The 27,974-nt window shown below is 42.9% G+C and overlaps 1 protein-coding gene across 2 annotated transcripts in view; it reads left to right on the top strand.

The window, feature by feature from the left end:
- The first annotated feature begins 1,248 nt into the window (after nt 1-1,248).
- The window catches only part of LOC145351504 (glutamate receptor ionotropic, delta-2-like), a 380,118-nt gene continuing 353,392 nt past the window's right edge, over nt 1,249-27,974 (top strand). For both annotated transcript variants that reach the window (XM_080201102.1, XM_080201103.1), the window contains exon 1: nt 1,249-1,991. In XM_080201102.1, the coding sequence (XP_080057228.1) occupies nt 1,907-1,991 (85 nt within the window). In that variant the 5' untranslated portion in view covers nt 1,249-1,906. The remainder of the gene's footprint in view (nt 1,992-27,974) is intronic.

Raw genomic sequence — 27,974 nt, forward strand, 5'->3', positions numbered from 1 at the left:
GCTGGAATTTCTTACTTGGCCATTCCAACTGTCTGATATTTTTAGACTTTTAAGAAACACTTCGCCATCCCTTACTCTTTTCAACAAATGTCCTGAACAATGGACATTTGCTGTTTATCTTTATGTTTCACTTTGATGCATTTCAGGAGAGTGTTTGCTGTTACACATCTAACTTGGGCTCTTAACTGGACAACGGAATCAGAGACGCCAATTCTCCCGTGACTCTTAAGTTTGCGACCGATATATAAGAAAAGTTGATGTTAGCAGTGTAAATACAGAGGCCAGTGTATGGGTGCGAGTTTCCCATGACTGGAATTAAACAAGTGGCAACATAAAAGAAGTTTTCACTTTCTCTCGGGAACGCACAGTTCAAAATAAATGAGGAGGAATCGTTGTCTCTGATACCACCCCCACGGTTCTCTGAAATGAATCCGCTGAGCTCTAAGCAGTTCCTAAATGATGCGAGTGGACATGGACACCTGCTGGTCAGTATGCACTGCCAAAAATGGAATTAAAGTTGGCGTTAACATCTTGGTGAGATTTCTCGTTGTTTCACTCTCTCTCTCTCTGTGCTGTTACCAAAATAAAACATTGGCTTGTGAAATTCAATATTCTTTGCTGAGTAATCGCCCCCTATCCGCACCTCCCCCTGCCCCCCGCCCTCCCATCCCCATATACTTTTGGAAATTTCTCGCCCAATGGTGAATGAATGAGCTGTTTAGACAGTGTTTTCAAATGACGTCATGGGAAACCAGCACTAAATTACAGAATGGTCCTATCTCCCCCCCATTAGTTTAATGTAACAGAAAATGTCCATTAGTTGTCAAGGTTGCTGTTTATTTCAATAGGCTGCGTCCTCCTGACGACGGGATTACGATAGTTGTGTGTGTGTGTGTGTCTCTCTCTCTCTCTCCACTCTGCAACTCATCCAAGTACCAGGATACATCAAAACCTGTTCATCTAAAAGACTTCGTCGGGGGATTAACCGCTCACAAACGCATGGGTCCTTTCGGATTTCCACCCTGCCCGCTTTTGACTGCTACTAACAGTCCGCGACGAGTTTTCGATGAACACATTTGATATTTCTGTATGTCCTGTTCCGGAGAATGCTGCATAACGTCAATTTTGCTACTTACGCAAATTGAACGCATTCCCAGTTATTGCCGCTAGTGGCTGTGCGGACCCCCCCTCCAACACCCCCAACTCTCCCCACCACCAACCTCCGATTCATCTGCCGTCTGATGCTTTTGACCGCTTCCAAAGCTTTGTTCCGAGACAATTATTTCAGCAGATAGAGGTGCCCTGCACCTCCGCTGCCGCTCGGGAAACATTAGCTGAAACCTACAGAGTATCAACGCAAGAAATCAGCGGAAAGATCGCTGCAGAGGCTCTGCAGTTGGAAGATTTGTACTGTTTCACTGCTTTGTCTTCCCCGCCTTCCGGATTTTTTTTTTGGGGGGGAGGGTGGTTTGTTGCTGTCATGGTTTTTTAGGCTACTGACAGACATTTGACTCGGGCACTGGCACTTCTGGTGAAACACAATTCTTTGCAACATCATGAACCGAGGCGGCTGGGAAAGTATAACCTAAAGCTTGTTGCTGTTGACTCCCGCATCTTCACGCTGTCCAGTTTATCTTGTAGTCACTTTTGTGCTTTCGACCAATCTTTTGAAGAGTGGAATTGAGGGACAGGTTGACCTAAACCGAAAGAAAAAATGTCCCTAAAGTTTAGCAGCGGATTTTCTACCACTTAACAGAAAATCAATAGTTTCAATATCAATGTTTTAAATAGTCGTGGGGGACAAAAAGACAACTGGATCACAAGATTTTGTTTTTTTTTAATGTTATGTGTTTAATGGAGCGGATATTGAATGTGACTGCTGTCTCCAACTGACTGATTAAAGGAAATGGAACTTCTCGCTGCTCTGATTTTGTCCATTTCTTGGATCTTATGTACCGACACTGTAGCTAGTGATTCCATCATTCACATAGGTAAGACAACATCCGTTTGTTCTCGCTTTTTGTAAAAAAACAGAAAAACAAATATATAAAAGGATGGTGAAGTGTTGAGGTTAGGGCACCGGAGTAGGGTTCAAAGCCAAATAGAATGTTTTTTTTAAATGTCAATCATATGTGGTAACCCAGGATCTATTACTGGCTAATGCAGTTTCTGAAAACACTTGACACTGCAAAGCATTACAATTTTCATTAAGTCCATTGTGTCGAATGTCTAATGGTTATCACGTGGAGTTCTTTGAAGAATGTAGCAGTTTTTTTAAAAGAATCTCAAGTTACTTTTGATCTTTGGAAAATAATGCTACAAACTGTATTGGGATTACCATAATTGGACTTGGCTAAGTTACAGGTTAACTACATAATTATAAGGAGATAAACCAGTAACAAAACAATGTAGTTCTGTAAAAGAGCAATTGAACTAGTGATTCTGTAGATTTGCATGACTTACATTTGAAGAGGCGCTTAATGAAAGTCTCGACCGATTATATTAGCAAGTATTATGCCGGCAATATAATATTGTATTACACGTACTGGGTCTCTAATGCAAGTACGATTTGTTAACCCTCTCCTGCAACACCAGCAACAATATGCAAGGAAGGTTCAATATAACTTGTCTAAATAATTCTGGCCGCAAGTGCAATGGATGAACGGGCTCTAAAGCTGACCTAAGCGGTGTTGATAACAATTTGTTCCGCACCCTAAAGAGTGAGAGAGCGGGCCTGATCAGTTCCATTATAACTGTCAATCAGGAAAGCAGGATTACCGCACGCTGGAGGAAACCCGGAGCGGTCAGAGAAAGTCAGGAGTGATTGGTGAGAAGTGCCGCAGTTCCATTCTGCGGAGGTTGTCTCGGTTGTACATGTATACTGGGAAAGATCGAACCAATAGCCGAGACATTTGTGTTCGAGGTCCATATGTCTCCGTACATGCAGAATGGACACACACGGATGTCCACTTGGAACAATGCAGACTGCCCTTGGTGTAAGCGAATGTCTTCACCCCCATTGTAAGACAAGCCTTGAGCCAGTGTACAAGCACCAGAGCTGGGGAGGGGTAACACGAGGCTATGCTAGGAGGAGGCGTGGAAAAGGGATAGAGCCCACTGATTAGTAGGCAGCTCTTGTAGCCACAATGGTACAGAACTCGATGATGGGTGGTGCTGGGGCTACAAACAGCCCCAGGGTGAAGAAGACATGGCCCCCACCAGAGAGAGGTAAGGCTAATGTTTTGGCTGGGGAAGTATGGTAAGCCTGGGTGCTGAGGGGATGTTTTGGCAGGGGGTTGTGCCCTATGTGGATCAAGGGCATCCCCCAAATTGTCTAGTTCCTACTTGTTCAAGAACTATTCAAGAATTCTCTCTCACAGGAAATTCTGAAAATTTTCTGTAGGCTTGACAACATCCCTGGAGAGAGAACAGAGCCAACTTTTTGAATCTGGATGACTCCTTCATCAGAGCTCCTATTCTGAGTTCTCACTCTCAGCTGCCTGCCACTGCCCAGCACATTATGGTAGTGAAGGCAGATCAAGAGCCTTTGGGCAATGATTGGCACTTCAATAGGTCAGAGGGTTGCCAGGCTGGTGGGCACTTTACCCTTGTCTCATATTTTTGGGATCAGTTGGTCAAGAATATGGTGGACCAGCCATCTGTCATGTTTTAACTTCCCCCTGCTGAAAACATGCCTAGTGGGGGCTGTAAAATCCAGCCAACGGATGATAATGCATCTTTTGCTCAGCATCACTTTTATGTTGCACTCAACCCTTTTCTTTCCCTACAAATCTTTCATTATTTTCCATGAATGCAAGTTCCCACACCAATGCTAATTCTCTTGATCTGTATCTCTTCCCCTCTATTTATATTTTTCAGCTTTCACTTGTTTGCTGCCTCATTTTTTTCCCCTCGCCCCTTCCATTAACGAACAAATTCCTTTAAATGCTAAGCAGATCTTGCAGCATCTGTGGAGAGAAACAGCATTTCAAATCAATTGCGACTTTTTGGTTTATACCCTTTCTTATGCATGCACATTATACCTTTGCTGTCTCATCATCTTGCTTTCTCCACTGCAATTAACCCTTTTTATATGTGGAGTCAAAGGATTTTTCCAGAATATTTGTGTTGCTGCAGATTTGGCTCTGTGTACTCTTCTGCCAGATGCTGAGGGCTCTCTGAAAGCACTATTGTCAATGGACTTTCAGTGCCTGCACCTCATTTTAGCATTCACTCTGGCACTTAGAGATCTTTATTTCACCATTTCCCTGTAATCAGGGCTTTCTCAGCTCTGCCTGCCTCCCTTCATTTGATGGTGTGCATGTGTTTATCTCTTCACCACCATCATCTGCCTTCTCTCTTTTCCTGTGTTGATTTACCTCCTGTTGATTTCCAATGGCCTAACGCATGCATTTGATCTGTCTTCCTCCTGATGAGCTGATTCTGATTCTCCTGTCCTGCAGAATCTTCCTTAGGCTAATGCATCCTGCTCTGAAAGGTGTGTTTAACAGTTAGAACCATTATTAAACTTCAAGCACCAGACCTGTCTAACAAACAGATACATTCGCTCAAGCTTGGATGTGATTTTCCCAATTTGAAGTTTGAAATAAGTCTACCCTGCAGAGAATCTAGCCTTGATGGGCACCCAGCAAAACAGCACTGCTGTTTTTCCAATACCTATTTCACATTTGAATGGCCTGATAGTTCCGACAGCTTCCTTCCTGTATTACTGCAAATTCACACCACTTGCATCTTGCATCATTGGATTAGTGTAGTTGCAGCCTGACAATTAATCTTGATTAGGGTAAATTGCTCACTGATAAATCTGTTGGGTGCCGACTACATAGATTGGATAATGGAAAGCATCACACTGTTAGATCATTTCACCAGCAACTATTCAAGATTTATTTACAAACAAATGATACACAGATACTACTTGGGCAAAATGCCAACACAGCAAAATTAATATGAAAGAACTGGAATCCATCCACAAAAAAAAATCCTTCTCACAAACCTGCTTTATGGGACAAGATATATGATACTTGTGCACCAACATAAATTAATGTATCTTTGACAGTACAAAAGATTTGCACCCAGAACTAAGACATTAGTCACATGGAACTTATCTGTTGTAAAGCAATTCTCTTCAAGCATCTGCCACACAAATTTTAAGTTTCCACTGTTATGATTCAGGTTAAAAACTTCGAAGTGTTTTATGAAGCCTACTCGAATCATTAGTTTTGTATTTTGAATTTGGCTAGGATAAGCATGAGATGTTTCACTTCAGGTGTGATTCAAATGACCCAATAGGGAGCTTTTATTAAACAAGGTTTGTTTAAGAATATAGTTAACATGTATAGTAAGAAAATTAGTAAGAACATTATCAATTACAACCAAGAAACAAAACAACCACTATAATGTATAAAAAAACTCTAATGTGTTCCAATTGAAACCAAAACTCATAGACAACAAAAAAAAACCTTTTCATAGGTTTAGCACAGCACAGATTAATGCTCACTTGATACTGGGATCGAGGCCATTAATTGAATTCTGCAGTCCAATGCTCTTGAGACTCAGAACAGTCTGAAGTCAAGACAGCTTTCCAAAGCACCAGAGAGACTCCTGGCCCAGCCCCCAACAACAGATTTTCAACTCCAGGAACACTTTCAGCTCAACAGAAGAATTTCCCAAAAACAGGGAGAGAAAGAAGAGACACTGCTTTCAGTCTGATGTCCACTCCCTTCTAAACTAAAAGTCAAATCTGGAGCTCAGAACTGAAAATACAAAAAAAGACCTGCTTGTCACCTGACCTGCCAAGCAGGTTTTTTTCCCTCTCCTAACAATGCAGAGTCGTAAAGAAAACTCAAAAGTGAAAACAAATGACCCGATTGAAGTAGCAAGAAAAGTGCATCTGGTAGCCAAGCCGGCAACAATGACATCACTGAAGCTATGAGCTAAGAAATCAGTTTTTTTTAAAAAAGCTTTCTTTCAGGGACACTAGTATCACACATTCTTTGTGTGGTATGGAATGATGCCTGTTTACATTTTTCTTTGTTTTTCTTGCATCTTACTGTAACTAAACGTTAACAGGACCCAAGTTCTGTTAGGGATCACCCTGCATGGCCTTCAAAGCTATGATGACCAACTTCTTCATCTGTGGTATTTGCTTGGGTTCCATTGGGTATGTAACTGACTGGTGAAGTTGATCTGACCTACAATGTTCTTCCACACTAAGGCAAGATAATGCAGATGACTGAGTTTTCAGAGGATTTCCTCTGGTTGCATAAAAGCAAATTACTGCGGATGCTGGAATCCAAAACCAAAAGCTTTGACAAAGAGTCATCTGGACTCGAAACATCAGCTGTTTTCTCTCCTTAGAGATGCTGCCAGACCTGCTGAGATTTTTCAGCATTTTCTCTTTTGGTTTCTCTGTTTGCTTGTTCTCTCTGCTTCTGATATGTGCTTGCTTTTCAAGGAGGCTGCACTGTTTCTTATTTGCTTGCATCAGGTGCAGCAGTCCTGGGCAAAATTTTGGAAAATTCCAAGTCACTATCAAGACTTAATAGAGGTTTGTAAGATGATGAGAGGGATTGATAGAGTGGACGTGAAGAGACTATTTCCTCGGGTGGATGTAGCTGTTACTAGGGAGCAAAACTATAAGGTTCATGGTGGGAGATGTAGGAGGGATGTCTGAGGTAGATTCTTCACTCAGAGAGTGGTCGGGGTGTGGAATAGACTGCCTGCTGTGTTAGTGGAGTCGGACACTTTAGGAACTTTCAAGTGGTTATTGGATAGGCACATGGAGCACTTCAGAATTATAGGGAGGGGATAGCATGATCTTGGGATTGGGCATAGCTCGGCACACCATTGAGGGCTGAAGGGCCTGTGCTGTGCTGTAATGTTCTATGTTCTAAGATTTCCAAGTGAAGCTTTCAGAACGTTGTTGTAGAACTTCTGAGCACCATGAGAATGCACTTCTAACTCTGTGAAGTTTTGCTTTGATAAGCAAGTGCCAGCCTGGTTATGTGTAACTCAATATGTTGTGGATGCTTGGTGCACCAGCTGGGGTGAGCATCTGAATGTCTGGTATTTTGTTCTACCATTTGATCCTTGGAAATTTCCTAAAGTAGATTAAGTGCAAAAATTGCATAGATACTTTTCACATTGTGAACATGAGGACAGGATCTTCTGAGACTTTCTGCTATGCTATATACACCAAGTTTATAAGTTGTCAGAACAGTTTACAACATGTGCTATGAAGCTGAAGAGTAAATGGTGGGACTGCGAATTGGAAGCAACTTCAAAGTTTGGGTGGAGCATTTTTGATAGGTATTTAGAGGAGATTCTGCTTTGTTAATGAGTCATCAACCTCAAGTGCTCCGGAATGAGAGATGGGTGCTTCATTTTGTAGGTAGCATTCAAGTTAATGCTTTGGTAATATGAAAGAAAATAGCAATTTTTAACTTTGAGGGAGTCTCCTCTGTTGGAGCTCTGCAGGAAGAGTTAGAGAAGCAGGAGAACATAATGTCAACAGTTAATTCTTGCTTACAGATGGCCTGCCAAGATCCTTTTACGTCATTATATTTTATTTTTTAAGCCTGCACTGTCATTATTATGGATCCAGATGGTATCCAATGTTAGTCAGAAACCATTAGCCTTGGGTAGAACTACCTTGAAATAATGGAACCAATGACTGGCATAATAAATAAATACTGGCAACTTCTTGACTATCCAATGTCTAGCATATTGTGTAAAAATTGCACATTGATGGAGTAGAGTCCTTTTGTGTTTTTAAATACTATTGCATTTGTACAAGGAGTCAATTTGGCCAAATGTGGTGTAACAATGAAAAATAACATTTTTGAGAAGCTAGTCATTCTGGAAAAGTAATAATCTTTGACTGTTGATCATGACCGTCCATAAAGAAAATGATAAATCTTCGACCCTGGTAAACAATGAATAATTTATTTGATGTATGCAGCACTGCAGTGTATACTGACTGCTCTGACTGCCACCTGACCTGGATGTTATAGATCTTCACAGCCACAGCCAATCCAGTTGCCTTAGAAGTTTGGAGATATGTGATAAATCTTTGTATTCGCTTGCATAACCACAGAAAAACAATTAATACACTGCTCCATGTACAAGTCTAATAACTGGTGTAAGCTACACACATCTCTTTGGCTATGCACAGATCTGCTATGCTGTTCTCCAATGCACTTGCACCAGACTCTGCTGATAGTTGTAGAAAACATCAGCTTCCAGCTTCGTAAGGTTGTAAAGGATGCATTGAGGAATACAATATTTGGGCAAGAGTGACGGTTGCTTACTAGTGAACAGCTATTTTGAATTGATAAACACAACAGATAAAGAATAAAAGAACATCTGAAACTTAGGCTACTATGTATGGTAACTTTAAAAGTCTGGAAATGAAAAGCTGGCACAAGTAAATATGACCAAGCTGTCATATTGTCATAAAAAATGGTTCATTAATATCTTCTTGGGAAGGAAACTTGTTTGTGCACCATCTGGACTATTAGTGATTCCTGTAGTTGACTCTCAACTGCCCACTAACTTGTCAAACAGCAATAAATATCAGCCTTGTCTGTGCCACCAACAACCCAACCATAAATGCGTATTTTTTTAAAAAAACCTGGGGTCCAATAGAATTATAAAGATAATGCAAGACAAGTGATACAAAAATAGCTGAAGAAAATTATGTCCGACAGAAGTTTCAAAAGTACCATATGGTTCAACTTAGCAATGCTAGAAAGTATCCTCTGATGGCTATGATTCATTCTAGAATTTGTCCAGATTGCATGACAGAATATAAAACTCATTGTCACAAATTTTAGTGTTTATTTTCTTGCAACTTTGACATGCACAAGTGATTTGTAAATTGTCTTTCATTTTTTCTTGTCTCCAAATCCTGCTCATTCACATTTAAATTTACTGCAAATTGACACATTGTAGACTCTAAATGAAAAGAGAAACTAGTTGCAGGCTATTTTTGGAGGTTGAACTTTATTGATTCCAAATATTGTTTGTAGTGATTTATAAATACTGGTTAGGTCTCAACTGGACTATTGTGTTCTATTCCCTGGGTGCCGCATTTTAGGAATCATGTCAAGGTGTGGACAGTGAAGATTGAAGGGCTTTGTTAAATTGGTATCTGGATGAGGAACTGCAGCTGTATGGAAAGACTGGAGAGATTGTTCTCCTTAAGAGCAGAGAGAGTTAATGAAATTTGATAGAGGTGTTCAAAATTATGGATGGTATCATATATTAAAGAAGGAGAAAATATTTTCCATGACAGTAAAGCCAATAGCCAAAGAACAGACATAAGACGATAGGCGACACAAGAAAACGTTGGCTTGTGTAGAGGGTGGTTGTAGTCCGGATGCTGCTGCTTGAAACTGTGGTGAATCCAGGCACTAGAGTAACTTGTAAAGAAATTGGGATATGTTTTGTGAGGTGGAAGAGAAATGTAGGGCTCTGGGGGCAGAAACAGAGCATGCCACTGTTGGATAGCTCTTTTAAAGAGCCAATACAGGATGGACTGAAGCATCACTTGTGCTGTATCATTTGATGGTTGTCCCTAATATTTTCAGCACTTTTTAAGTAAATAGACCCATGCTTCATGATCCAAGCATATATTTTTGTGTGCTGTTACTGAAAGTTGTATGCCAGAAGATTAACAATAGCCCTTTTACCATATTATATTACATTAGAGAATGCACAGATGGTTGGTCCAATTTTCTACTCAGAACATAACGGAAGATATAGGAGCAGGAATAGGCCACTCAGCCCAGCAACCTGTATGATAATCCGATAAAATCATGGCTGATCTCATTGTGCCTTTTAACTCCACTTTCCTACTTGCCATCCATGACCTTTATCAATCAAAAATCTATCTAACTTAGTGTTGAATACATTCAAGAGAATCCCAAAAATTAACAACCTTCTGTGAGATAAAATTCCTCTTCATCTCTATCTGAAGGAAGAAAAATGCTGGGAAAATGATGATGGAAAACAAAGAAATGGCAAAAGAATTGAACATATAGTTCTGTTTCTATCTTCAGCAGAAACAAGAGCACAGATAATGTCACAAGTGTCAGGGAACCAAGGGTTTAGTGAGAGGCGGAATTGAAGGAAATCAGTATTGAAGAAAATGAGTAAGAAAATGGTACTGAGGAATTTAATGGGTTTAAAAGCTAACTAATCACAGGGGCCTCAGTCTACATTCCAGGGTATTACGGAAAATGGCCCTGGAAATATTGGATGCATGAGTGGTCATCTTCCAAAATTCTAAAGCCTCTGGAACAGTTCCTACATTTTGGAGACAAATGTAACCCCACTATTTAAAAAGGGAGAGAGAAGAGGGATAATTAATGATCAGTAAGCCTGACATCAGTAGTGGGGAAGATGCTAGAGCCTTTTATAAAAGACGTGATAACAGAACATTTGGAAAGGATCAGTGAGATTGAACAAAGCCAGCATGGGTTTATGGAAGGCAAATCATGCTTAACAAATCTTTTGAAATATGTTAAGTATGTAATTAGTAGAATCGATGCGGGGACCAGTGAATGTGGTGTATTTGGACTTTTAGAAGGCTTTTGATAAGGTCCCTCATAAGAGGATGTAGGAAAAATTAGAGCTTGGAGATTAATGAAACAGACTGGGAATAAATGGGTCTTTTACTGAATGGCAGGCAGTAACTAGTGCGGTACTGCAGGAATCAGTGCTTGGGGCCTAGCTGTTCATGATATATGTAAATAACCTGGATGGGAGAACCGTATATAATGGGGGCGATTCTCCCATCCCCACCTACAACTTTTCTGGGGGGTTGGGGTGGGAGTTGCGCATTGCCAGCCTTTTTCCAGGATTTGCACATGCGCTGGGAATGCATGTGTATCTCCCAGAGCTGGAGAACAGTAGGAGACCAGACCACACTGGAAACCGGTGGGAAGATAGATAAGTTATTTGAATATTTTTTGATGTATTTTAAATATGTTTTACATTTCATTATCAGAACTTGCCAGTCCCAATTGAATTTCCCACCCCACAGGAGTACTTCATTCCGGCAGGGTTTAGAGTAGCTCCCCACGTTCAGGGAACTAATAGGAGATGCTCACCTGAATAAGAGGGGGGCAATGGGGGACCCCCCAAGGGGTCGGGCGGTGGGTGGGTGATGCCTCCTGGGCATGAGCACCCTGGCAGTGACAGCCTCTGCCCCCTGGCACTGCCCAAGGGGCAAAGTGTCCATGCCCAGGGGACACATTGGCACTGCCCAATGGGCATTGGGCAGTGCCAAGGGATGGGGCCTATTGTGGGTGAGGCTCAGGTGTGATCAGTGGGGGTGGGAATCCTGCTGCCACTCTGCATGGGGATCAGTCTGGAGGGAAGGCAGTTATGGGGGTGGGCCAGAGGGAGTTGGTCTTCCAGGGGTGGTGTCTAACCTTGGGAGAGTCAGCGGGTTGGGGAGAGGCAGTCTGGTGGGTTGAGGGAGGTGGGGGATCGTTACTGCTGAGGGGGGTGGGCTGGACATCAGGGCGCTCCGGGATGGGGAGGGTCAGGGCTGGCCCAGGAACTGTTGTGGGGGCCATGATAAGGCTGGAGGGGCAGAACTGTGGGGGTCCTGGGGCGGCCAGTGATCGAGCTGGCCAGCAAACAGCGAGACTGACAGGGTTCCAGAACTGTCAGACATTGGCGCAAACAGGCCCCGCCTCCCTGGAATTTTAATGAGATTCACGATTGGGACCTCTGTGGTGCAGAGTGGGGAGATTTGAGATTTGAGTGTGAAGTTGGGCTGAGAAAACAGATGTGATCTAGAACAGTTTTCTCACCAATTTTGGGAGAATTGCCCCAGCATTTCCAAGTTTGCTGACAACACAAAAATGGGAGAAATTGTGAATTTTGAGGAGGTTGCAAGAAGGCTTCTAGATGACTTAGGCAAGTTGAGCGAGTGGGCAAACACATAGTGGATATAGATGAATATGGCTAAATATGAAGTTATATACTTTGGTTTGAAAAACAGAAAGGAAGAGTATTATTTAAATGGTAATATAATGGGAAGTGTAGATGTACAAATGGATCTGGGTGCCCTTCCACACAAGTCCTAGAAAGTGGAGAGGCAGGTGCAACATGCAGTTGGGGAGGCAAATGTACGTTGGCCTTCATTGCAAGAGATGTCTTACTGCAGTTATATTGGAACTTGGTAAAACTACATGTGGAGTATTGTGTGCAGTTTGAATGGTGGAGTAAGCTGGCAGGGCCGAAAGGGTTATTCCTGCTCCTGGTTCTATGTTTCTGTGTTTTCAAACTCTAGTTCTAGAGTCCCCCCGAAAGAAAACATTCTCTCAGCATCTAACCTGTCAAGCCCTCTTAGAATCTTATGTTTCAATAAGATCTTCTCACAGTCTTCGAAACCCCAATGAGTATGGCCTCAACTTGCTCAACCTTTCCTGATAAGACAATGAGCCTATTGAACCTTCACTGAACTACTTACAGTGCAACTATGTCCCTTGTTAAGTATGTATTTTTCTTCTACCCAGAAAGGTGGATAGCAATGATAACAATGTACCTTTTAAACTGTGCGGCCTCTCAGTCACCCAGAGTTCCCAAGCAGGCTGAGCACAAGTTGGCTTCTTTAAGTTACGGTGCAAAAAAAATAAGGGATGCACACTTAAATGAATAGGCTGCACACAACAAAATAGTAGTTGTCAGCCCAATGACTAATTTTAAAATTATTAGAAATATTCACAACGATTATAATTCTATAGAAGTAAAAAAATACTGATAACTCAATTAGCTGTTGTAAATTCATTCAACTTATTTGTTCTTCTAGTGCATTTCTTACAAACTCTGGTAAGCAAGATTTTTGTGGGGTAGAATCCTCTTGTGAATGGGTGAGACAGTGTTTTCTCTCACTGGATGAACTCTGATTGCCAAATACAGAATCAGAAAGAACTGAATGTTGAACTCTGAAACAGAGAGACCTCACATCTGTTCAATCATCCTACTGGGTATCCAAGGTAGAATACAACACACGAGATCAAAAGAAATATCACCACTAGGTAAGTAATTATGTTATTCAAGTTTATTATTCAGTTTGAAGAATGTCAACAGAGGCCCCTTGGCTCTTGGCATTGTCTAAGTTTGACACTTACTTTGCATGTTAAATAGTTTGGTTTATTTAACAATACTATAGTGCCTGACATTCATCCACAAATTCCATATGCATTTAAATCTGAGTGAATTGCTGATGCAATTAACTTGTAAATATAGGCAAACAGCAGTACAGTAGGGAATCACTGACTGTCCTAATGACTTTCCCTAAATACATTTGAGTATTGTTTTGCCTCCTAACAAAGCTGAAAAAATATAATTTGAAAAAGCATTTTTGAATCCAGTCACGACCTATCTAATGCCAGTGAAAGTAAATGATTATAATACTGGCTTGATGTCAGATAATTGAAGATAACAAATAGTATCCTAGTGATTATGATGCTAGAGCAGAAATTGAGAGCTCAACCCAACAATGTTAAGCAGCGTGGATCGCTACAGAAGGTTCACCACTACAATCTTGGGATAATGAAGGATTACATTAAATGCATCCAGATGCCCATACTCAAGAATAAATTTAAACACGTTGGAAATATGTTGCATCCATGTAAGCTGTTGGGAAGTTAAAATTATCTTGTGGAGCACTGCCCAGAATTTGAGTCAGAGACAAATTAAAGAAATGCTTTAGGGCAGTGGCACTGAAATTAAAATCCAACCCAGATACAGTGGGTATTGGGGGGACAGTGGCTCAGTGATCTTGTCACTGGACTAATAACCCAGTGATGCAGTGCAATGGTCTGGGGACCCAGGATTGATGGTGCAGCTTAAGCTCAATAACAATCTGGAATTAAAAGCTTAATGATGACCATGAAACCACTGTCAACTGTCGTAAAAACCCATTTGGTCCAATAATGTCCTTTAAAGAAGGAAATCTGCCGTCCTTACTTGGTTTGACCTACATGTGACTCCAGGTCCACAGCAATGTGGTTGATTCTTAAGAGCGCATTTAAAAATGCCACTCCGCTTAAGGGAAATTAGGAATGGGCAATAAATGCTGGCCCAGTCAGGGATGCCCATATCCCATAAATAAATACAAAAAAAAAGGCTGATGGGCTGAAAACTCCAATTGTGAAATGTCATGTGAAATTAATTTGTGTCATTCGCCCAGGTTGCTACTGATAACAGACAATTGCTTCCAATTACAATAATTTCTTAAACACCAGGTAACTTAGAGAGTGGCTGAGTTGGGGAGTGAAAAAAGGAAGATTGTTTTGAAAATGTGGTACACTGTTGAGGCAGCACCACATAGAGTACCACATGGAGACTTTTACTTTGCATTTGTGAGTAATTGTTGACATTGATGACAAAAGTGTGATGACGCTTCTATTTTGTAGCACTGATCTCATTCTCATTGTTGAACGTACACATATCTTTAATGTCTGTAAATTTGCCTTTATATTTATTACTTTGGTGTTGATGGATGCCAGGCTTCTGTGTTCAAATGACATGATTTAAAAGCTTGTAACAGCGTGATTTATTCCATTGTATCTTGGAAGGGACATAATGATAGATATTAATGCATCTGTGGGTTCAAATGAACTTTAATCATCGGAGTTAATGTTGGATCTTGAGTTTCCACAAGATGGGATGGGGAGAAATAATCAGATTTCACAAAATTTATGTGTGATACGTCTTATATTACAATACTTTCATTACAGGGCAATAGGTTTAAAATGAGAAATGTCAATGCGCTGAAAACTTGGGAATAATTTTACAGTAGCCAAAGAAAGGACCAATTCAAAAAGCTATTTTGGCCAAGCAGGCTATCTTTCCCATGTGACCTCAAATGCTACCCTGAAGAAGGTAGTAGGAAAGTGAACGACCCGGGGTTGAATTTTTTCCTACCAGTTCTCTTTTATTTTTGTTTTCAATTTTTCATTCTCACTATTTAGTGCCTGCATACTCTGTGATGCAGCAGGTTGATGCTTTTCTCTTGTATCTTTTTAAAAGGTAGATTCATTTAAGAAAGAAAAAATACCCCTGATTTGCCTGCTCAATTATTCTGTTACAACATAGAACATAGAACATTACAGCGCAGTACAGGCCCTTCGGCCCTCAATGTTGCGCCGACCAGTGGAACCAATCTAATGACCCTGTAACCTAAACTATTCCAATGTTATCCATATGCCTATCCACTGACCATTTGAACGCCCTTAAAGTTGGCGAGTCCACAACTGCTGCAGGCAGGGCATTCCACGACCTTACTACCCTCTGAGTAAAGAACCTACCTCTGACATCCGTCCTATAATTACCACCCCTTAATTTAAAGCTATGTCCCCTTGTGTTAGCCATCACCATCTGAGGTAAAAGGCTCTCACTGCCCACTCTATCCAATCCTTTGATCATCTTGTATGCCTCAATCAGGTCACCTCATAACCTTCTTCTCTCTAACAAAAATAACCTCAAGTCCCTCAGCCTTTCCTCATAAGACCTTCCCACCATACCAGGCAACATCCTGGTAAACCTCCTCTGCACCCTTTCCAATGCCTCCACATCTTATAATGCGGCGACCAGAACTGTACGCAATACTCCAAGTGCGGCCGCACCAGAGTTTTGTACAGTTGTAACATGACCTCACGGCTCCGAAATTCAATCCCTCTACCAATAAAAGCTAACACGCCGTACGCCTTCTTAACAATGTTATCAACCTGGGTGCCAACTTTCAGGGAGCTATGCACATGCACCCCGAGATCTCTCTGCTCGTTAACACTACTAAGAGTCCTTCCATTAGCCCTATATTCTGTACTCCTGTTATTCTTACCAAAGTGAATCACCTCACATTTTTCCATATTAAACTCCATCTACCACCTCTCGGCCCAGCTCTGCAGCTTATCTATGTCCCTCTGCAAACTGTAACATCCATCCTCATTGTCTACAACTCCTCCGACTTTGGTGTCGTCAGCAAATTTACTAATCCATCCTTCTACACCCTCATCTAGGTCATTTATAAAAATGACAAACTGCAGTGGCCCCAAAACAGATCCTTGAGGTACACCACTTGTAACTGCACTCCAGGTTGAATATTTCCCATCAACTACCACTCTCTGTCTTCTATCAGTTAGCCAATTCCTGATCCAAACTGCTAAATCACCCTCAACCCCATGCATCTGCATTTTCTGCAATAGCCTACCATGGGGAACCTTATCAAATGCTTTGCTAAAATCCATATACACCACACCAACTGCCTTACCCTTATCCATCTCTTTGGTCACCTTTTCAAAAAACTCGATAAGGTTTGTGAGGCACGACCTACCCTTCACAAAACCGTGTTGACGATCCCTAATCAATTTATTTCCCTCTAGATGATTATAAATCCTATCCCCTATAATTCTTTCCAAAACTTTGCCCACAACAGAAGTAAGGCTCACTGGTCTATAATTTCCAGGATGGCCTCGACTCCCCTTCTTGAACAAGGGGACAACATTTGCTATCCTCCAGTCTTCCGGCACTATACCTGAAGCCAACGACGACATGAAGATCAAAGCCAAAGGCTCTGCAATCTCCTCTCTAGCCTCCCAGAGAATCCTAGGGTAAATCCCATCCGGCCCAGGGGACTTATCTAATTTCACACTCTGAAGAATTGCCAACACCTCCTCCTTATAAAACAAAGAACAAAGAACAACACAGCATGGGAAACAGGCCCTTCGGCCCAACGAGCCTTATGTACCTCAATCCCGTCTAGTCTACTACCTGGTATCGTAGTATTCGCCTCGACTACACTGACTTTTTCTGACAGGCAACGCAATTGAGGCAAATTATGTTTACTTTTATTTCTACTTCCAAAAGTCGTCTCTCTGTTAGACTTTGATTATCAAATAATAATTCAGCGAAGCCTGTTCTCAATCGTACCATGTATTGCCCATCTTTCATGTTTCTGTTTCAAAATTAATGTAGCAATCACTTTTAGAATATGAATTTTAGCTTGCATGTTGTTATTACAGACAGGAAGGGGTAATTTAAACCGCCTTGACTTCTCCTCTTGCCCAGAAACAGAAAGGTATTTTGCTTTTCATTTCCCCCTTTATAGATGGTGGCGTATTTCCCAACCTCCCAGTTTTGGTGCAATACAAGTTCTATTAAAAATCCCACAGTAAACACAAGATAGAGTAATCTCAGAGGGTTAGTTTATTCACACATATCCAAATTGCAGGAGGGTGTGTTGCCACGTAGCACCTCTGTGCATTCATATAGTAAAGAGGAATGGAGAAACAAAGATTTACAGGGCAAAAAAATTATTCTTTCATGAAGGCCCAGAGTCCAGAATCAAAGCCTAATGGTGTATTCCTTTCCAGAGGAACCCCTACACTTATGCTGAACATTTTACCCTTTCAGAAGAGATAGGGCCACAAAGGTAAATTAATTTAGCAAGCAATGGTAGAGCAGTCCCAGTAGAAACAATGTGAATGGGGGCCTCACATTCAACCCTGGACAGAGTCCCTTTTCTATGCTTCTACTTGGTAGATGGAAAAAGTCAGAGACTGATTTGCAGGACAGCATGGCAGTATTAACTGGTTCTTGCAGCTAGGGGGGGTCATGTCATATGATTCACACCTTCAGCTTTGGCAAAAGATGCATATTTCTTTGTCTGAGATCCTAAGATTGTTCCACCAATTAAGAGTTCTAAAGAGAGCTGGCAGGGCCTTTATGCTAGCAGACAACTTGTCTTTAATTGACCAAGCTTGGCTTATGAAATGGAGATGGCCTTTGTATAATTCTCTTTGAACCTACAGTCAACAGGGGCAGTTCATGGCTCTTCAGAGATGATGTGGTGGTTTCTGAGATGTTGCCAAATAGCTCTTATTGTTTGAAGGTCACAATCAGACATGGCTTCAACCACTGTAAAAGGTCACAGTTCAATTAAAAAAAGTAGGCAATAGCCAAAGCATAATATCACTAACATTTAGTGTGACGTCTGAGACCCAATACAGTTATAGGGTAGATGCCAACTTCTCGGCCAGTGAGATTTTGAGTCATATGAGGCATCTCGGGTTGATGCAGAGGATATTTCCGATGGTGGGGGAGTACAATACCAGGGGTCACAGTCTGAGGATTCAGGGTAGACCATTTAGGACAGAGGTGAGGAGACATTTCTTCATCCAAAGAGTGGTGAGCCTGTGGAATTAATTACCACAGGAAGTAGCTGATGCCAAAACATTGAATGTATTCAAAAGGCAGCTGGATATAGCATTTGGGGTGAATAGGATCAAAAGCTTTGGTGAAAAAGCACGATTAGGCTATTGAGTTGGTTGATCAGCCATGATCGTAATAAATGGTGGAGCAGACTCGAAGGGCAAAATGGCCTCTGTAATAAATGGTGGAGCAATCTTTTCACCCCTTTTTAAATGCAGACTAGCCCACCATCCTTCCTGCTTAACAGTATTTTTTAATTTAATTTTTACTTAAAAAACCTTTTAAAGAGACATTTTCATTACTCAGCCTCAATGCTTATAGTGTTTTTGACATTATTCCTTTTAGTAAGTGGAGAGAGTTGTGTGTGAGAGTGGCAGACAGCAGAACATTGGACAGATGAGACTAGGGGCCAGAATCTTATGGAAGTGACAGCGTCGGCTGAAGAACCAGTGAGTGCTCCACTTGGCTTCTTTAGGGAAGGCATTGTGTTCTACTCAGGCATCTGATGGGCTGGCAGTGATGGATCTTCCCCCAGGATCAAGGAGCCTGTTAGCTGAAGTACCAACTGTTGGGAGTTTCAGGCCAAACAGAGACTGGTGACTCTCTTGAATGGCTGTGCCACCAGGGGGCTAATAGCCTGGATCACTGAGAGACCCAAACAATGTGAATGATGCACTCACCACCCCCCCCCCCCCTTTCCTGGTGCCAGGACCTTTGAGCTGGCACTAAATCCATTTGAACGAGGAACCCCGGAAGTCAACAAGAAACCCCAACCTCGTTTGCTTTCCGGGCTCTGTGCATGCAAGTCCCCCACTCGCCACTGAGTGAATAGTAGTGGCAGTGGAATGAGGTTCTGAAGAGTGCATTGATTGCCCATATAAGAGCTTCAATAGATAGTGGGACAGGAGGCCATCCACATGCCTTACCAGACTTAATCAGGGTGGAGACGGGAAATTGGTGGGGTTCCCACCTGCCGCTCCTACCTCCTGATTAAATGACGCCATAACCTCTCCCTTTATAATTTGCCACAGGGTAGACCAGAAGGCTCTGGCCTTGAGTTTATTCAGTGATATCAATGAACAATATATTGCAATAAATCAACATTGTAGGATTGGCATTTTCTGCTGTTTAAAACTAAGCTTCTACAGTGTGGCGCTTCTCAACCACAGGTGGAGAATTAGCCTAATACATAGAATCTAAACATGGAGGTGTTGAAAATCATGAAGGGCCTGGATGGAACAGATGGGGAAAAACCGTCCCTCTTGGTGGAATGATCAAGAATCAGAGGACACCAATTTAAGGTGATTGGCAAAAGAAGCAATGGTGATCTGAAGAAAACCGATTTCCCCAGTGACTGGTTGCACTGCAGAATGGACTAGAGCCAAATTCAATTGCAGCTTTCAAGGAAATTGGATCATTAACTAAAGTGAAAATTTTCAGGGTACAGTGGAAAGGCAAGGGAGTCAGACTCGGTGAATTGGTCTTGTAGTGGACTGGTGCAGATGCAGTGGGCTGAATGGCCTCCTGTGTGCTGTAGTCTTTCTGTGATTCTACCTGACTTGTATTCCTGTAACTGTGCAAATCATTGACAGATGTACAGAAGAAATGTGCTGTGTACATTCTGTATTGAGGCTTGTCACACTCAGCAAGTTAACTTGACTACACTTTTTTTCTATTAAAATGTTTATGAAATTGGGCTGTTACTGGCACATGCTTAGCAACTGCAAAGGCTACCAATCCTTTCAAATGTGTAGTTGGTGTGTGACCATAACGTCGAGGAATGCCCACTCTACTGGTGACAGATGCTGCACTGATGGCATGACCCACATGGCGACCTAAGCCAAGAAGGAGGCAGGCATTCTGTACCTGTGCTGGAGGCTTCAGGACAGACCTGATGGTAACATCAATCAGCAGTTCTGGCTGATTTGATTCAGGTTTTCATAACTTCAACTGTACAGGCTCAGTGGATAGTTGTGCGAATCACTGACAGCTTAACATGTGTTCAACTCATGAGGAGGCCTTTCACTAATGCAATTAAAAGGGCCAGCCATCAAACCAGCAGGTGAGGTGCTTTTGACTTACTTCTGCATTGATAAAGTTTGTGGCAGTACTGTGGCTTGATTTTGAGAGCCTGTTAATGAGTTGATGAATCCATTCAATAATGGAAGAGCATTTAGTCACCTGTCAACACAAAGTCAGAGGCAGGTAAGGAGCCTGTAGTTTGTGTCTGTGCAACATGACTGAGAAATGCAGCAAGAGGGCAAAGGTAAGGATTTTCCACAGAAGGCCCTCCTTATTCATCATGGATTTTCAGAGAGCAATATTCTTACCAGCACATCACCCAGGAGTAAGGCCTGAGGCAATTCAGATTCAACAAGAATGTGGGCATGTCCTTGCCCATCTCCTTCAGGAGGACATGCAGAGTCTCACCAAGGTGAGGTCAGTGCTGCCAGCAGGTGTAACAGTGGGTCTTTCTAACTGAGAAAAGTATTTCCATCAGAACATTACCCTCTGTTCAGTAGAATGAAGAAAAGCTTTTTTCCTAATGGAACATTTCCATTACCCAAAACCACTTTCCTATAGTGTTTTCTTATATTTTTCAAGGAAGATGTGAGGTCGGGGTGTGAGAAGGGCTGATATCAGCCTTGATACTATGCTGCTGCTGCATTTGAGAAGCGAAAAGGACCAAATATGCAAAGAGAAGTGAGTTCATATTGTTCTGTTTAAGTAAGGAGGATGATGATGATGATGATAGGGCAGATGTCTTTGTCTGGGAAGCTGGATTCCAGTGGTGCAGGAGCCATCCCCTTGATGCACAATGATTTTCAAGCATTGCCCACCTCCCCCCCACCCCCCCACCCCCACACTCTCTCTGCTAGCGTTTCAAAGGGGAGCAGTATAGCAACAACAAAGATTACCAGTCCATCAAATGCATAGTTGGTATGTGACCATAAAATCAAAGCATGCCCACTCTACTGGTGACAGTCACAACACTCACATTCTGAGGCAGTCTGTTATTCCCATCTGCAAGAAGAACGAAAAGCTGGCTGAAATACTCCAACTACACTTGGCTGATGACCACACCTGCTCCTTGCCACCCAACTATCCGAGGACAATGGGCATATAGTTAAAGACATCAGAAAATCTAGATTGCAAGAACACTTCTTGTCAATGGAGAGTATCCCAGTACATGCCAGAGCATGTCTACAGATTCCTCGTGGTCTGAAGCATCTTCCAAAACATCACTATAAGAATGAAGCCATTGCCACTATGTTAAGATTTCTTTGCTCTAGCTGAGGGATTGAAAAATACTCAGACTCTGTTTCTGTTAGGGGAAATCTCTTTCCACTATAAAGCTAACCATCCATATGGGACATATCATCACTGTGGTCCCTGTGGCGTTTCTGGCTTCTTTACACAAACTCACCAATCACACACACGGAATTGATAAACTATGAGTAGGTATTTATTTGAAAGCCACAGCTAATAAATACACATTGCAGGATAAGTCAGCAAACAGGTATATTCCAGAGATTCAGCAACCATCGTTACTCCAACAAGATGAACTGACCGACCAAATGCTGCCTTACATCGCAGAGCACTGATAACATGCACATGTCATTTGCATGGTTTCTTGATGTGAATTAGCAGCTCCATCTTAGCCATGTTCCTGAAAGAAATGCCAACACCTTTCCTGAACATCTCGATCCAATAGTACATCACTTTTACAAATGAAACTGAACTAGTCAACTGTGCACAATTCCTTAGCGCCTGTCCTATGTGTGTCTTTACCTGCCTCACACTCCTACTTATGAAGTCACCCTGAGAGAGCTTCAGACTAACGTTTTGTTCGACAGGCCATTCCCACGAGGCAGAATTCTACTATCTGATAATATGTTGGAGACTGGATTTTAAGACTGTTTCTAGCCTGCGTGCCATTTGAGCATTGAGTTGCAAAGCCATGACGACAGCTGTCTGAGCCTGCATGGCGGCAAACCTGGATCTCATGACCTGCATTTGAAATTTCGGTACAGTACCTTTTGTGTTGCTTCCACTTTTGCTATAAAGGAAGCGAAGATAGTGACCACCAGCCATTACATCAAGACTTGGTCCACAAGCGTTGACATGGTGATGTCACCACTCCCATGTGGAAGGGATGGTCTTCATGCTGCATGTCACTTTGGAATTGGACTTTCCCTGCTTCTTGACAATCACAGGAGGCTGTTTGGCAGACCTGCCAGTGAAGATCTCTGTGTGCATGTGATCAGCATTGACTTGGTGGCTCCATCTTCAAAGTTCTCATCTCAGTTCCTTCCAGCAGAAATTGTCGAATATCTCTAAATTTGAGGAGCTTGGACACATGTTCTTTGCTCCAGCATTGCTATTGTGCGACTCACTACATGCTGACATTGATTCTATGCTCGAAGTAGTTTAGTATCAGTGTCTGAGCTGGTGACTCAGAGCTCCCAATCAACTCACATGGTTTCTTCATGGTGTTGCTTGCCCTCTTCCTCCTGAAGATGAATTGATGGGCCAGGAAGTCATTCCTGGGTATCTAGAATCAGATTAGGAAGGTTGGGGTTAAAGAAGGTGGAGTGGGCTGGAATGGAGAGCAAACAGTCTTTGCTCATGATACAGAATGAGGGTGAAGTTGGAATTTGGATAGGGCATAAAGCAGAAACAGAAACATTCTAGCATCTTCCATGTTCTCAGTGATGCCAGTCATAGTTGGGTGCAAGAACTGGGGTCACCATCTTCTTCACAGGGCTCAGGTCTTGCAGGCATGCCTCTCCCCTGCTACTTCTGCTTTGCTCCCTTCTATTTTGTGCCATCTTCTCTTAGAAGTGTTTGGATGGAAGTATTTCAAGGCAGTCTGAGATGGGAGTGAGACAGCAGACTGGAGCGAGGCGAGCATCACTGATGTGTGGATGATATGGATTAACTGAATGTAAGGAGTGAATCCTGAATGCGAGGGATGGATGAGGTGGAGCATTGAGCAGTGTGGGAGGTTGATGGTATGGTGTGGTGGGTAGGAGATGCCATGTAAAGATGCATTCATTCACCTTGAACCCTCATTTGGGGTCTTTTTAACTTTTTCTGACATTGCTGTCTCCACCCTTCATTCGCAGGTATCCTGCATTTAAGAGCTAACGTTGAGCTGGAACACTCACTAGCCACAGACATTGTTGGGCCCTCACTGAGCATTCTGCCTGCAGCTCAAGTCGTACGTGGCACCGTGCTATAATTAGTCAAATAAAGAGTCTGCACAAGCGTCTTGAGCTGGCTGTCCGAAAGGGACCAGTCACGAGTGAATATTGATCCCTGTGCCTGAAACAAAAAGATGTACAACAATTCTTAGAGGTGATCTTATCGGCTCGTCCCGCCATTCGATTGGTGTGGTGAGCTGGTGAGATTGGACAAGAGGCGAAAACCGGGTTGGCGCCCGGTTTTTCGCCCCTCACGATGTTTGCCAGCGAAATCAGCTTCATGTTCAATATTCATTGCCTAATTTCAATGTAATTAGTGAATCCTGGATGCTATTGTCTGGGCTTATTTGCCCTTACCTGTTTGCTGATCAAGTTCCCCACTGGTGAGGATCACATATGGGTCGGAATTCTCCCAAAAGTGCTGAATTGTTGGGAAAATTGTTCTAGATCCCGACTGCTTTGTCAGTTTAGCTTCTCACCTGAATCTCCGCACTTTGTGCACTGAAGATGTCCCTGTCGTGAATCTCATTAAAAATCCAAGGGGCCTAGGGGCTATTCGCGCCGGAGTCTGACAATTCTGGAACTCTGCGCACGCACAGTGGTCTCGATCTATAAGACTCCCTATTTGCTGGCCAGCTGAATTGGTGGCCAGGTCAGGACCTCTGCAGTGCTGCCCCTCCAGCTAACCCCCCCACGCACGCCCTGTCACAGCCTGATCGCAGCACCCACAACAATTCCAGGGCCAGCCCTGACCCCCTGTCCCATTACCCCAGCAGACCTCCCCCCCACCCCCCCCCGCTCCCCCCCCACCCCCACCCCCAACCCAACTCCGGGAGGCAGGCCACTGCCCCCCCGATAAACCATCCCCCCCCCCCCCCCCAACACCCTCCAAGCCCACTCCAATCGCTGCCTTCTCTCCATCCCAGATTAATGCTGTCTGCAGAGAGACAGTGAGATCCCGCGCTCCCACCAATCACCCCGAGGCCCTGCCCTCTTGGCACTGCCCGATGCTCAGTGGGCAGTGTCAAGGTGTCCCCTAGGCATGGGCACTTTGTCCCTTGGGCAGTGCCAGGCGATTAGCAGATTAGCTGTAAAAACTCACATTCTAATCAGCATTCTGTAAAGTGCGTGTGCCTTTGCATGCCCTGTTTCTGATCAGGATGCTCCACTCACCTGACGAAGGAACAGCTTTCTGAAAACTTATGGCGTTTACTATCAGATAAACCTGTTGGATTTTAACCTGGTGTTTTGAGACTTCTTACTGTGTTTACCCCAGTCCAATGCCAACACCTCCACTACATCATCAGTGCCAGGGTGCCCATGCCTGGGGGCACCACCCCCCACTGCCCAACACTCTGCAGGGCCCCAATTGTCCCCCCTTCATTCTGCTGGGGATTCCTGCTGGTTCCCCAAATGTGGGGAACCATTCTCAACCCCGCTGGAACGAAGTACTCCTGGTGGGTGGGAGATTCAATTGGGACTGGAAAGTTCCTGATAATTAGATTTGAAAGACATTTAAAACATACTACTTACCTGCCTTCCTGCTGGTTTCCAGTGTGGTCTGACAGGCGACTGTTCGCCAGCTTTGGGGGATACGCAAGCATTTCCAGCACATGCGCAAATCTAAGAACAAGGCCGGCGACATGCATCTTCCATCCCGACCCGCCAAAAATGTTGTGGATCATGATGGGAGAATCGTGGCCATGATCTCCTCCAACAGGGACATGGTGGCCATGCCAGTGAGAATGGAGATCTTTCAAGCCTCCTTGGTGGTCAGGGCAGTGCCAGACAGTGCTCGCTTGCACGGAACATCAAGGGATGGAGCCTGAAGGAGGTGCGGCATGTGGAGAGCAGATCCATGATGGGGGAATGATTGGGGTAGAGCTCTGTATGGGGGAGGGAAGAGGGGTTCAATGAAGGGGCAGAGAGGGTAGATTAGCTAGGATGGAAGTATGATTGGCCAGAGCAGTGATCGGGGGCTGGGGTGGCAATCACGGGAACGTGGGGGAGGGGGGGGGTAGTGGATTCCTGGGTACTGATATCCATGGGGGAAGAATGACAGTGAGAGTGATTGTGTGCACACTGTGTACTAGGAGGTCAGAGTGCCTGCACAACTGCGCCCCCAAAATTCAGCAGCCAGCTTCCTGGTGAGATTAGGCTTCATCTCCTTTCCTTGCTGGTGAGATCAACTTGCTAAACTAAACGAGTCTGAAACTCTCCCATTTTCAGCACTTAGAATTCTTTTCATATGATTGCCCCTTTAGTCTTTTAATTTTAAATTTTCTTTTTACCCACCTTTAGACAATTTTGGTGGCTGTATTTTCTCAGGCTCTCGTGTTTCCAATCGCTGTTCTAAATATGTCTCAATTCCCTTGCTTCCACAGTGCCTTGAAACCTAGATGCAATGAAGCACTCTAATGGAAAACTGTCAGTTATTTTTCAACCAATAGAATAATGTAACTACTTCCATAGGATCTATCTCCAGTCTTCAATAAGTTATGAAGATCATATCAGGGTACCACCTAGCTTAATTTACTAAACAAAAAAAATGAACAAACAATGATGTATTGAGTAGAAATTGTATCAATTTCAATGAAAAGAAAAATGGCAGCAGGGTGTAAATCTAAAAGCTAACCTGTTTCTCTATATAAAAAAAATCTATTAGATAGATAAGTCTCCGTGCATTTAAACTGTGAAAGATGATCAAAATCTTTTGAGTTAATGCAATTCAGATTTTCTCTGCACTAAGACTTTTCTGGCACCCCACACAGAAAAGTTAATAACAGATTCATCTGTCAGTTTGTTTGACTCTCATTGCAAAACAATTTTGAGGAAAATGATTGCTTTTAAATGCTGTGTTGTAAAACACGGTGTACTCATGAGTTCAAAGAGAACGCATGGGTGGCTAAGCTGGTTGGGAGTTGCGCTTTGATATTGCTTTCCCATAAGCTAAACAGTAAGCAGTTTTCAGCAATCATTAAACACTCCGTTGCCATTGTGTTAGGAAGGCTGTAATGCAATTATGCTATAGGACGATTTAAAACAAAACACACAAGAGCCACGATGGCAGATCAAGCAAAGGTTTCAGGGTTCAATGGAAAACTGCAAGGCTGCAGCACAATGCAGGGAATTGTATTTATCTGAAGAAATGCAACCCACTGATGTGAGAAAATGTAACATGTTTATTATTATGCAACAAGAGGTTGTACTGATTGAACTAATTTAATCTGATCGTTAAGTCTTTATCCTCGTGTTAACTCACTGTTAAATAAAACAGTTTGGCTATTCTTATTTGGCCTTCTTACATTGAATTTGAGGGGTCTGCCTTCAAAAGAATTAAAGATGCACACAGCAGCATTCAACCATGTTCCTCGGTTTCGAGAATGCCCATGACTGGATGCATTGCAAGAAAGTCTGGGTATGTACTAGAATTCATGGAGTTCCTGGGAATATATGTAACTCAGACACTATGTCCATTGAGTGTTTGATAAGAGTAAGAAGCAGTGAGTGGGAGATGATAGTTTCAAAATCAAAGTGGGATTGTACCAAGGATCGGCACTGAGCCCCTTTCTCCTCCTCATCGCCATGGATCTTCCAACTGGACAAGTGAGACAAGAATTGTCATGGTCAATGAAGTTTGCAAATGATATTGAGCTACCTGCTGGTGATGATAAGAACAGGACTGAGTATTAAAAGAAATACGCAGGAAGGTAGGGATATGAAGATTAGTCGACAAAAGAACAAAGAGAACAAAGAAAATTACAGCACAGGGACGGGTCCTTCGGCCCTCCAAGCCTGCACCAACCATGCTGCCCGACTGAACTAAAACCCCCTAGCCTTCCAGGGACTATATCCTTCTATTCCCATCCTATTCATGTATTTGTCAAGACGCCCCTTAAAAGTCACTACCATATCCGCTTCCACTATCTCCGAGTTCTGGACACCTACCACTCTGTGTAAAAAATCTACCTCATACATCTCCTTTAAACCTTGCTCCTTGCACCATAAACCTTCCACCCTGGGAAAAAGCTTCTGACTATCCATTCTGTCCATGTCTCTCATAACCTTGTAGCCTTCTATCAGGTCACCCCTCAACCTCCGTCTTTCCAGTGAGAACAAACCAAGTTTCTTCAACCTTTCCTCATAGCTAATGCCCTCCATACCAGGCAACATCCTGGTAATTCTTTTCTGTACCATCTCTCAAGCCTCCACACCCTTCTGGTAGTGTGGTGACCAGAATTAAACACAATATTCCAAGTGCGGCCTAACTAAGGTTCTATAAAGTTGCAGCATGACTTGCCAAGTTTTAAGCTCAATCTTTCGCTGATGAAGGCAAGCATACCGTATGCCTTCTTGACTACCTTCTTCACCTATGTTGCCACTTTCAGTGACAGTGTATGTGTACACAAAGATCCCTTTGCCTATTAATACCCTTAAGGATTCTGCCATTTACTGTAATCTTACATCCAGTTGTTACCCTGGATATAAGATTCTATGCGGGTCCTTAAAGAC

This window comes from Carcharhinus amblyrhynchos, chromosome 13, assembly GCF_965287045.1.
Source record: "Carcharhinus amblyrhynchos chromosome 13, sCarAmb.v2.hapA, whole genome shotgun sequence".
Classification (NCBI taxonomy): Eukaryota; Metazoa; Chordata; class Chondrichthyes; order Carcharhiniformes; family Carcharhinidae; genus Carcharhinus; species Carcharhinus amblyrhynchos.